General features: G+C 44.9%; 1 protein-coding gene across 5 annotated transcripts in view; it reads left to right on the top strand.

The window, feature by feature from the left end:
* The first annotated feature begins 776 nt into the window (after nucleotides 1-776).
* LOC132866450 (adhesion G protein-coupled receptor E3-like) overlaps nucleotides 777-12,836 on the top strand; it is a 72,606-nt gene continuing 60,546 nt past the window's right edge. For 3 of the 5 annotated variants that reach the window (XM_060899212.1, XM_060899216.1, XM_060899210.1), the window contains exons 1-2: nucleotides 1,834-2,035; nucleotides 3,227-3,280. In XM_060899212.1, coding sequence (XP_060755195.1) covers nucleotides 2,008-2,035; nucleotides 3,227-3,280 — 82 coding nt within the window. In that variant the 5' untranslated portion in view covers nucleotides 1,834-2,007. Of the gene's footprint in view, nucleotides 861-1,833; nucleotides 2,036-3,226; nucleotides 3,281-12,836 lie in introns of those variants that run through there. The other 2 variants (XM_060899213.1, XM_060899211.1) reach the window with 1 other exon arrangement.

Here is a 12,836-nt window from a genome sequence, read left to right as displayed (position 1 = left end):
TGCAAACTCCAGACAGAAAGGCACCTGTCGGTCACTGGGCTTGACCCCAGAAGCTTCTTGCTGTGAGGTGACAGTGCTAACCACTACACCAGAGTTTGCCTAACCTGTGGATTTATGGGATTTTGCCATTGAACTTGCAGCAGCTCTTCCATCCCTGGGGACATGTGAGAATGAGAGGGAGATGTAGCAAGACAACAGAGACAAATCCAGACAGAACAACCATCTTTTTATTGTTTATTGCTATATTTACACATTTACTTTCCCCCATTTGCAGGTGCGGTGACATCAGCATTGTGATGGAGTATAAGACACCACCAGAGGGACCCTAAGCTTGTGTATTTATATGATATGATAGTAGTCCGACCCTTTTGGCTTCAGTCATCTGGTTTCTTGTAGATGTTTCTTTTTGTGTAACGATTATCTTGTTTTGTTTTTTACTGAAGCCACTGGGAGCCATTTTTGTTGGATGTGGGTGTTTCGTCTGCACTTTTGGTTAGTTAAGGAAGCAGACTGTCATTAGTTTGTTTTATTAATTGCATTGTTAAGTCTGCTTTTTTATACAGGTCTTTATTACTTTGGCCTTGGCCAGTCTCAGAGAGAACGAGAGAGAGAGAGAGAGAGAGAGAGAGAGAGATGCAAAAGATGATGCACTGCTTCTCCAGTAATGGTATCTTTAAAGTATCAGATGCAAATATTTTAGATTCAGAGATATGTACAAAAAAATATGCCCATTTAGTATACAGCTCTGTTTGCATTTTCTCATTTTCACTTCCTCTTATTTTGAACAAGAATGTGTTCATAGACACCCAGGAGAGTTAGACTCCTCAAGAGATAGAGAGAGATGATTCCTCTATTGAAACGTAAGTCCCTCTATTCATATACAGAGGTGTTGGGTTTGTCATTTATATTTCACGTTGATGCTCCTTTTACTAACATTTTATTTAATAGCAGTACAATATTTGTTATGCTTCTATTAACTTATAGAAACAGGTTGTTTATAATCACGAGTTATTTCTAATCAATATTTATGGTTATCATGAGGATGGGTTCGCTTTTGAGTCTGGCTCCTCTTAAGGTTTCTTGCTCATGTCGTCTGAGGGAGTTTTTCCTAGTCACTGTTGCCTCAGGCTTGCTCATCAAGGATAAACACATTTATTATGGATAAAATTAGTTCATCTGTTTAAAGTCTTTATTTTACTGTAAAGCCGATTTGCAATAGTGTCTGTTGTTAAAGCTGTGATACAAATACTCTGATCTGACTTCTGGTTTATCTCTTTTTAAGAAATAAGGCATCTGTTTATGATATTTATAAGTACACATATGATGGTTAGTCAAATGAAAACCTTAAAAAATATGATATAAATAAGAGAAACAGTAGATTAAATCTTTAGTTGCCAAAGTAAAAATGCACAACTGGTCCGTTATACTCAATAGTTTGTAATACTGCTACCTGAACCCTGCTACATATTTGCGACACTTATTTGAAATAAATCATATAAAACATAAAAATATGGTTTGCATTTCCCTTGCCCTTTTATATATACGGATAGTGTGTTCATACATTGTTTATAGCGGAGCAAAGCACCATATTTAAGAGAATATGGTAAAGCTTCAATCTGATTTTTGATGGCTTCTGTGACTGTATGAATGATGTACGTGTACCACCACAGGGAACCCAGTCGTCAGGGCAAGGCAACGTATCTCATAAACACTTTTCCACTGGAAAACACATTTTATATCTTTATTTCCATAAGGCAGATGGGTTTTCATCAAGCGCTTAATTTTTAATTATCTTTTTCCAAAATGACATGGGATTATTGACAAACATATTTTATAGAAAATATTCATGACAGTTTCATATAAAATGAGTTAAAACAGTTTTATTCATCCGCGAGCTTGTTGGACAGTTGACAGTTGGAACCAGACAACTATTTGACATATCAAGATTAAATATCAATATTGCAGTTCGAACCCTCAGAGCTCATACGCTGCACTCAGTCGGGGAGGATGTTTTCCAGTTGGTTTTCTCCTGAAGGTTTTTATCCTACTATTTTGTTTTCATAGTGTGTATCTTTGCATTGTATGCTTTTTTACCTGAATGGTGTCTTACTCTGCACACTCATGTAAACATAACTATTGCAGTTCAATAGCAATTATGAGCATCTTTCCAGAGTGGTAGATAATCTAAACTACCATGGATCAATATTCATTACTTCTTATGTCTGATAATATTGGATGGCAACTATATAGTAGGGTGGCATGTTAGTGTAGTGGTTAGCACTGTTGCCTCACAGCAAGAAGGTTCTGGGTTCACTGTGTGGAGTTTGCATGTTCTCCCCGTGTCCGCGTGGGTTTCCTCCGGGTGCTCTGGTTTCCCCCACAGTCCAAAGGCATGGAGGTTAGGCTAATTGGTTGCTCTAAATTAACCTTAAGTGTGAATGTGAGTGTGAATGGCTGTTTGTCTCTATGTGTCAGCCCTGTGATGATCTGGCGACTTGTCCAGAGTGAACCCCGCCTCTCGCCCATAGTCACCTGGGATAGGCTCCATCTTGCCCACAACCCTGTATAGGACAAGCAGTTACATATAATAGATAGATGGATGGAACTATATAGTAATGATGTAAAATGAAAGCACTGGTACACTGCTGTCCACCAGGTGCCCAGCAGAATCACACCATAATAAATGTGGTGGTGTTTTTTTCTGGTGCATGGCATGCGGCATCAAAGAAAGGAATAAATATGCATCATAACTGCAATGTGTATCTCATTATTGGTATCACTGTCACAAGACAATATAACAATTTACTGAGATGAAATACATGACAGGACTCAATTCAATGATTAATTTACTATAATATTACTATTCTATTCAGTTTGATTTTGTGCCTTTGTAAATATTTTGCTAATATACTCATCACGAGCTTTTAGGCACCGACTATTCAGGGTTGACCAAAAGTAGGTATACACTTTATACATATCGGGACACAAAACAGTGTATACCTACTTTTTGCCCACCCTGTATATATTATAGACATGTATGTCTAGCAGAAAAAAATGATCTCTTGATCAGATAGTGTTTTCAGTAGAATTGGCATGACATATATGCTGATAGAGTTTCTGGGAAAAGTTCTGGATCCTCCATCACCCTGACCAGGAGCTTTCATGAGTGAATGAGTGAATTCAATATGAATAAATAATAAAATTCATTCCTGTTTCTCTTCTCCAGGAGTCGCTGTTTTGTTACTCACAATAGTTACAACATTTGATGCTTCCCTTCCCGGTAAGTAAACCAGAAAAGCACGAATACAACTCCGGATTCCTTTCAAGAAATTTAACCCAAAATTAGAAAAAAAAAAAAAAATTGGGACAGTCTGGAACATGCAAATAAAATAAAATAAAATAAAAAAAGAAAGCAGTGATTTCTAAATTGACTTTGATTTATGTGTCATTGCAGACAAAATGAACCCAATATATTTCATGTTTTGTTTGTCAACTTAATTTCATTTGTTAATATACATCGATTCCTGCATTTCAGACCTGCAACACATTAAAAAAAAAAAAGTTGGGATGGGGACAATTTAGGGTTAGTAATGAGGTAAAAAATTAAATAATGATGTGCTTTGAAACAGGTGATGCCAACAGGTGACCGTCATCACGATGTTGTCATTGTCACCTGGAGGCTCCCGTTGAGGGGGAGGTACTGTCATGGTCCAGTTTTGCTTCCTCCTCATTCCTTGTGTCTCAGCTTTTTCTCCTCCCCTTTGTTTCTCATTTTGTCAATGTGTGTGTGAGTGTCTGGGTGTGGCTGTCCTGCTCTCCCACTCTCCTGCTTCAGCCAATCAACTCCTCCTGCCAATCTGTCCATACACCTGTTATCCATCCAGCAATCAAGATCCAGCAGTATTCATGCTCTGGGTCTGTAATCCAATCTTCTCCAGATCATTTAGTCTACTAGTTTGATCCACTGCCTTCCTGATACCTGTCTGCCTGCCACCCCAGTCTGCCTGCTCCACCTGTCCACTCAGATCCCCTGGAAAACCTCTAATCGTCTGCTTGCTTTTGTCTCATAAATCAACCCTACTGACTGAACTGCCAGTCTTGAGTCTTGCTTTTGGGTCCAGTCTTCTCTACACACTTAACAGAATTATCTGGCCAGCATGGACCCAGTGCATTGAAACCCAGAACTAGCCATCATTCTAAAGGCAGTTTCCAGTCAAGGGCTACTACTTGTACAACATGAACAGCTCATTCAAACCCTCGCAAACCACCATCAGGCAATGGTAGATCAAATGACTCAATTAACCAAACAAGTTACCTTGCCAACTAATTAACTCACTTCTGCAGCTCAGCCAAGTCAGCTTGCTCCTACAACTCTACCTTCAGTGTCTCCTTCACCCAGATAATTGTATGCTCCATTCCCAGAACCCTTTGCTGGAGACTTGAATAAATGCAGAAGCTTCCTCATCCAGTGCTCCCTGGTGTTTATCCAGCACTTGTTGACTTTCCTTCCAGGCCCATCCAAGGTGCATTACATTGTGGGATTACTGAGGCAAAGGGCTTTGGCTTAGGTGGAAGCAATAAAAGCTAATCAGCCTTGCACTCTTTGGCTAAAAGAGTTTGTTGCAAAGGTGAAAAGTGTGTTTGATCATCCTGATCATTGTGGAGATGCTTCAAAACGTTTGCTAAATCTTCTCCAGGGGACAAGAAGTCTGGCTGATTACTCAGTGGAGTTTAGTATGCTGGCAGCAGATGCTGGCTGGAACAACCTGGCCTTACAGGGGGTGTTTTTGAATGGACTTTGTGAGCAATTAAAGGATGAACCGGCCACTTGTGATGAATCAACTAACTTTGACTCTCTTGTTTCCCTTGTCATCACACTAGATAATTGGCTATGTGAACAACGCAGGGAGAAGGCTGGTCAGTTTCCAACACCACTCACCACTCCTCTTCTGCCATCCCTTGTGAAAACTGGAGTTTGCTCAAGCCCTGAGACCTGAGTCTCTTCACTTCCTATTACTTCAGAAAAAGAACCCATACAGTTGGGTCAAGCAAATCTTTTTCCTGCTGAGTGCCTCTGCAGGTTTAGAGTGGATGAGCTTGGTCACTTCCTAGCTGCCTGTCCAGTCTGACCAGTATGACAGGACTCACCAGTAGTTGTGGGAATATTATCAAGCCAGACAGTTTTCTCTGTCTCAGATTCCACAAAGACACAAATTCAAGCTACCCTGTGTCACCAGCAGTTTACATGCCTCTCCTTGCTTTGATTGACTCTGAAGGTAATTTTTTGGATAAAGAGTTGGCTCTCCAATTTGGTATTCCCCTTGAATAGCTTAAATCTCCATGCACTGCCAATGCTATAAATGGAACATTTCTGACTCAAATCACCCACTGTACTGTTCCTGTAAGTTTGGTCCTGTTTGGCAATTGTAGGGAAAGCAGTTTAAGATCATCTCTTCTCCTAAAGCACCTTTGGTTCTGGGCCATCCCTGGTTGAAACAACACAATCCTCACATTAATTGGTCTGCTGGTAAAATTATCAGCTAGAGTTCATTCTGCCACTCTTCTTGCCTATGATCTGCTCAACCTCCAGTAGAGGTCACCGTCCCTCCACAGACGTCTGAGCCCCTAAATTTGTCTTCCATTCCAGGCAAATTCCATATCATGATCTGAGTGAAGTTTTCAGAAAAGATCTAGTTCTGGGGCGGCACGGTGGTGTAGTGGTTAGCACTGTCGCCTCACAGCAAGAAGGTCCTGGGTTCGAGCCCCGGGGCCGGCGAGGGCCTTTCTGTGTGGAGTTTGCATGTTCTCCCCGTGTCAGCGTGGGTTTCCTCCGGGTGCTCCGGTTTCCCCCACAGTCCAAAGACATGCAGGTTAGGTTAACTGGTGACTCTAAATTGACCGTAGGTGTGAATGTGAATGGTTGTCTGTGTCTATGTGTCAGCCCTGTGATGACCTGGCGACTTGTCCAGGGTGTACCCCGCCTTTCGCCCGTAGTCAGCTGGGATAGGCTCCAGCTTGCCTGCGACCCTGTAGAAGGATAAAGCGGCTAGAGATAATGAGATGAGATGAGAAATAAAAGGTCCCATCATGACTGGGTACTGTGTGGCCTGTTAGCTCAATAACTGCATCCAGAAAGAGTGAATGAAGCCAGGTCTCTGTGATTAGCAGAATTCAGCTGTCCTTGATGATCTTATTTTCTGCAACCTGTGGCTTTAATTCGTCCATCTTATTTACAAGGGATCTTGTGTTGTTGAGAAAGATACTAGGAAGAGGCAGCTTGTGTGGCCGCCTCTGTAACCTCACCAGCATGCTGGCCCTGCAGCCTTGCTTCTGCCTCCTGTCCCTGCACTGCCTCTGCCTCCTGCTTGTGGGGAAGGTAATCCACGGAGAGCCTGGGCACCTGGCTGTGTCCACCAGGATGTTGTGGGAGTGGAGAATCTCATCTGTCACAGTCCACTCACTGCATAATCCTATTTTTAGGTGCTCATGCTAGCTTTAGATGCTGTTTGCCCAGCAGGATGTCATCATGATGAGTAACAACACATACACAACCAGCCAAACAAAGCACTGAAAAGGAGAGCCCTGAGCCACTGCGTCTATGTGCACCACCATTACACCATTACATTACATTCAGTGTTGTGTTATCTCCATCAAAAGAGAATATTCTCCATCATAAGACAATACAGAACTTGAACATGATTGGCAAAAAGTAGGACAATCCTGACTCTTGATTTCTATCTTTCCAGAGGTTCAGGTAATTACTGTTGGACAAAACACCTCTGTGAATAAAGTCCATTCTCTCATCACAAGCAGTGCATCCATGGATATCGAGTTGACTGGGATCTCAAAGAACAGCAATGATATCGTAGTGATCTTTACATTTTTTTTTACCATGTCTCTGGGTAAAATTCCCCACTGCACATAGATGAGCAAAACCATCGCTCCAGTGTTTACCTCCAAAATAAACTAATAGTCCAGACTAATGGAAAGATGAAGTCTATAGTTACAGTTCATAACTGCAGTGAAATAAATTGTTCTAAGGTCACTGTCAGGACTGCAGGTGGCAGATGGATGTAAAAGCAGAAACAGAATTTATTAGGAACACTGGCAGACAAACCAAATCATAGGCAAAAATTGGAATTTAGAAACAGGCAAAGGTCAGGCGAGCCAAGGGCAGAATAGTTTGTGAAAACAGGTGATTGAGTCCAGGTGTGTGCAGTCAGTAATCAGGGGACTGTGAGCAGGGAAGTGTAGGATGGGTGCTGTAGTCTGTGGTGGCCATATTTGAAGGTCGCTTTGAATGCTGGGAAGTGGAGTCCAGAAGTGGAAAGTGGAGTCCAGCATGCCAACAGGTGCAGATGTGACTGTCACAGCTATTGCTTTTTTTTTTCAGAATAAATCTGACCAGGAATAATTGTGCTTACCTTCTTTTTAATTGTTGTAAAATCAAAATCTCTTCATTTAATTATTTTTCCATGCAAACAACTCAAACTATTCAAGTCGGCAAATTCAAGAATTGGTATCAAGTCTAAGTGTCCAAGCAGATTTCCTTTTATATTATTATTACCTCTGCCAACCTTCTTTGTTTGTTCCCAACATAACTTAAAAAGTAGTGAACGGATTTTGATGAAATTTGGAGGAAAGCTGAGCCAGGGAACAATTGGTTAGATTTTGATGCAAATCCATATATGTATGTGGATCCAAGATTTTTTTTTTGTCTGTTCCCAGTAAAGCTCCAAAAGTAGTGAATGGATTTGGATGAAATTGGGTGTAGAGCTTTACTGTTATCCTAGATTCAAGTGATTGTATTTTGATGTTGATCCACAACACAGTTTAGTAAACATATGGATATTCTAACATGTGTCTTGGTGGAGGTATGCACTCTACTGAGTGTCCTTCTAGTTTTAACCTTGATTTCATTTCAGTTGCTGTAGCCTTTATGAGCTACCCCAACATGGCAGACATCCTGACACCTGTAGACCTTGTAATAAGCAACACCATGATGTCTGCTGTGGTATCAGTAACACTTCTCCAAACCACCAACCCACACCTCACCAAACCACTCAATCTCACATTCACACACATCAGAGTAAGTTATTTCCCTTCGAGAGGATTTATTTATTATTTTTAATTACCAGTTTTCAGATTTTGGTTATTCCCTCCTCTTCCTCACTAGGAGTTAGACCCTGCAGGCATTCTTTACTGTGGGAACTGGACAGAAACAGACTGGGCTGAAGCTGGTTGTAACATCACAGACAAAAACTCCACTCACACTGTGTGCTCTTGTGATCATCTGGGTACTTTTACTATCATGCAGGTTGTAAGTGACCAGGATACGGTAAGCTCTATCCTCAAGATATTGTATAAGAAGCAGCTGTTCAAAAAGAGGTAGTGGTTAGTTTCATGTGTTTCTGAGGAAGCACAGAAGATAGCTTTCTCCAAAACCTCCCACATTAGTAGCAGCTGTTAGAAATTGGTGGACAATCTTTCCCAGTTAAAGTGCATTAAAAGGTTTGGATTTTTTTGTGTGATTTTTCTGAATTTCAAGCACTAGATATGGTTTCAAGCTACATATTCTGGAACCTGGTTTCTGGTTCTTCACACTTGTTAGGTGACAGTGGGCTTGTCTGATATTTATTTGTCTTTGCACTTGATTTACCACCTCAAAAAAAAAAAAAAATCAGTAAAAGTACTGCATGTGTCCCATGGATACTGAATGATCTGTATGAGCATATTGTGAATACAAGTCCTCTAATAAGCACAAGAGTATTAATAATAGAGATGTATCATTTCTTTTAATCTTTCCAGACGGATCATTCTTGGATCATTTTCGTCACAGCATCTATAGCAGTGGGAATTATATTTCTGATTTTGTCGATACTGACACTCGCCTTTTGTTGGCCGAACAGAAAATTGACCAGAACGGCTCTGATAAACCTGTGTATAAGCTTGTTGATGGTTCTGCTTTTTGAACTGGCCTTTCCTTATTCCCAGACAGTGAGTGTTGCCCTTTTTGACCTGCAAGTGAAAAATGAATCATTTTAAATTTTATATATAGAACTGTGCAAAAGACTTAGGCACCCTGCTTTTCTTCATACAAACTTTGTTATAGATTTCTGTTTTCTGACTTCTACATTATCTAAAACATTTTAGAGTTCCAAACATTCATTTTTTAGGACAAAATGAAATGTTAGAAGAAAAAAAAAAGCCTGTACCTGAGCAGCATATTCCATAAGAGAGCACTTTTCAGATTAAAAAAGAAAACATAATGAAGTCTGCTGGGTTTTGGTGTAAAATGAAGAAGTGAGTGTGACAGTCAAAGTGTCCAGAAGAACTGGGGCTGGTTCTGTAAGATGCTCAGGAAAACCTACAGCTCATTTCCACATAAAACTGCACTCACTGGACCTCAGACTACTGTTTTTTGGTTTTTTTTTTTCAATCAAAGGGTCATCACACACCAAATACTGACTTTGTTTCATTTATTATGGATTACTGCTATGTATGTTTTTTTTTTTTCTACGTTCATCTCATCTCATTATCTCTAGCCGCTTTATTCTTCTACAGGGTCGCAGGCAAGCTGGAGCCTATCCCAGCTGACTACGGGTGAAAGGCGGGGTACACCCTGGACAAGTCGCCAGGTCATCACAGGGTTGACACATAGACACAGACAACCATTCACACTCACATTCACACCTACGCTCAATTTAGAGTCACCAGTTAACCTAACCTGCATGTCTTTGGACTGTGGGGGAAACCGGAGCACCCGGAGGAAACCCACGCGGACACGGGGAGAACATGCAAACTCCGCACAGAAAGGCCCTCGCCGGCCACGGGGCTCGAACCCGGACCTTCTTGCTGTTAGGCGACAGCACGAACCACTACACCACCATGCCGCCTCGTCTCGTCTCGTCGTCTTCCGCTTATCCAGGACTGGGTCGCGGAGGCAGCAGTCTAAGCATGGAAGCCCAAACTTCCCTTTCCCCAGACACCTCGGCCAGCTCCTCGGGAAGAACACCGAGGCGTTCCCAGGCCAGCCGAGAGACATAGTCCCTCCAGCGTGTCCTGGGTCTTCCCCGGGGCCTCCTCCCGGGGGGACATGCCTGGAACACCTCCCCAGGGAGGCGTCCAGGAGGCATCCGAAAAAGATGCCCGAGCCACCTCAGCTGGTTCCTCTCGATGTGGAGGAGCAGCGGCTCTACTCCGAGCTCCTCCCGAGTGACTGTGCTTCTCACCCTATCTCTAAGGGAGCGCCCAGCCACCCTGCGAAGGAAACTCATTTCAGCTGCTTGTATCCGCGATCTTGTTCTTTCTGTCATTACCCAAAGCTCATGACCATAGGTGAGAGTCGGAACGTAGATCGACCGGTAAATTGAGAGCTTCGCCTTTTGGCTCAGCTCCTTCTTCACCACGACGGACCGGTAAAGCGACCGCATCACTGCGGAGGCTGCACCGATCCGCCTGTCGATCTCACGCTCCATCCTTCCCTCACTCGTGAACAAGATCCCGAGATACTTAAACTCCTCCACTTGAGGCAGGACTTCTCCACCAACCTGGAGAGGGCAAGCCACCCTTTTCCGGTCGAGAACCATGGCCTCGGACTTGGAGGTGCTGATTCTCATCCCAGCCGCTTCACACTCGACTGCAAACCGCCCCAGTGCATGCTGAAGGTCCTGGTTTGAAGAAGCCAACAGGACAACATCATCCGCAAAAAGCAGAGATGAAATCCTGTGGTTCCCAAACAGGATTCCTTCCGGCCCCTGGCTGCGCCTAGAAATTCTGTCCATAAAAATTATGAACAGGACCGGTGACAAAGGGCAGCCCTGACGGAGTCCAACATGCACTGGGAACAGGTCTGACTTACTGCCGGCAATGCGAACCAGACTCCTGCTCCGTTCGTACAGGGACCGGACAGCCCTTAGCAAAGAGCCCCGAACCCCATACTCCCGAAGCACCCCCCACAGAATACCACGGGGGACACGGTCGAATGCCTTCTCCAGATCCACAAAGCACATGTGGACTGGTTGGGCAAACTCCCATGAACCCTCGAGCACCCTATGAAGGGTATAGAGCTGGTCCAGTGTTCCGCGACCAGGACGAAAACCGCATTGTTCCTCCTGGATCCGAGGTTCGACTATTGGTCGAATTCTCCTCTCCAGTACCCTGGAGTAAACTTTCCCTGGGAGGCTGAGAAGTGTGATTCCCCTATAATTGGAGCACACTCTCCGGTCCCCTTTCTTAAAAAGAGGGACCACCACCCCAGTCTGCCACTCCAGAGGCACTGTCCCCGACCGCCACGCGATGTTGCAGAGGTGTGTCAACCAAGACAGCCCCACAACATCCAGAGACTTGAGATACTCAGGGCGGATCTCATCCACCCCCGGTGCCTTGCCACCGAGGAGCTTGCAAACCACCTCAGTGACTTCGGCTTGGGTAATGGACGAGTCCACCTCTGAGTCATCAGCCTCAGTCTCCTCAGTGGAAGACATGACGGTGGGATTGAGGAGATCCTCAAAGTATTCCTTCCACCGCCCGACAATGTCCCCAGTCGAGGTCAACAGCTCCCCACCCGCACTGTAAACAGTGTTGGCAGAGTACTGCTTCCCCCTCCTGAGGCGCCGGACGGTTTGCCAGAATTTCTTCGAGGCCGACCGATAGTCCTTCTCCATGGCCTCCCCGAACTCCTCCCAGTTCCGAGTTTTTGCCTCCACAACTGCCCGAGCTGCAGCACGCCTGGCCTGCCGATACCCGGCTGCTGCCTCAGGAGTCCTGGAGGTCAACATGGCCCGATAGGACTCCTTCTTCAGCTTGACGGCATCCCTTACTTCTGGTGTCCACCACCGGGTTCGGGGATTGCCGCCACGACAGGCACCGGAGACCTTGCGGCCACAGCTCCGAACAGCTGCATCCACAATGGAGGTAGAGAACATGGTCCACTCAGACTCAATGTATCCCGCCTCCCTCGGAAGCTGGGAAAAGCTCTCCCGGAGGTGGGAGTTAAAGACCTCCCCAACAGAGTGCTCGGCCAGACGTTCCCAGCAGACCCTCACCATACGTTTGGGCCTGCCAGGTCTGTCCAGCTTCCTCCTCCGCCAGCGGATCCAACTCACCACCAGGTGGTGATCAGTTGACAACTCAGCCCCTCTCTTCACCCGAGTGTCCAAGACATAGGGTCGGATATCAGATGACACGACTACAAAGTCGATCATCGACCTCCGACCTAAGGTGTCCTGGTGCCACGTGCACTTATGAACACCCCTATGCTCGAACATGGTGTTCGTTATGGACAAACTGTGACTAGCACAGAAGTCCAATAACAAAACACCACTCGGGTTCAGATTGGGGAGGCCGTTCCTCCCAACCACGCCCCTCCAGGTGTCACTGTCATCGCCCACGTGAGCATTGAAGTCCCCCAGTAGCACAATGGAGTCCCCAGTCTGAGCACCCCCCAGTACCTCTCCCAGGGACTCCAAGAAGGCTGGATACTCTATACTGCTATTTGGCCCGTAGGCACAAACAACAGCAAGAGCCCTCTCCCCAATCCGAAGGCGCAGAGAGGCGACCCTCTCGTTCACTGGGGTAAACTCCAACACATGGCGGCTGAGCTGGGGAGCTATAAGGAAGCCCACACCAGCCCGCCGCCGCTCACCATGGGCAACTCCAGAGAAGTGGAAAGTCCAGCCCCTCTCGAGGAGCTGGGTTCCAGAGCCCAAGCTGTGCGTGGAGGTGAGCCCGACTATCTCTAGCCGGTACCTCTCAACCTCCCGCACAAGCTCAGGCTCCTTCCCCCCCAGCGAAGTGACATTCCATGTCCCAACAGCCAGCCGCTGTGTCCAGGG

Source organism: Neoarius graeffei, chromosome 18, assembly GCF_027579695.1.
Source record: "Neoarius graeffei isolate fNeoGra1 chromosome 18, fNeoGra1.pri, whole genome shotgun sequence".
Classification (NCBI taxonomy): domain Eukaryota; kingdom Metazoa; phylum Chordata; class Actinopteri; order Siluriformes; family Ariidae; genus Neoarius; species Neoarius graeffei.
Note: the sequence above shows the minus strand (reverse complement) of the source record. Positions and strands in the feature narration are given on the sequence as shown.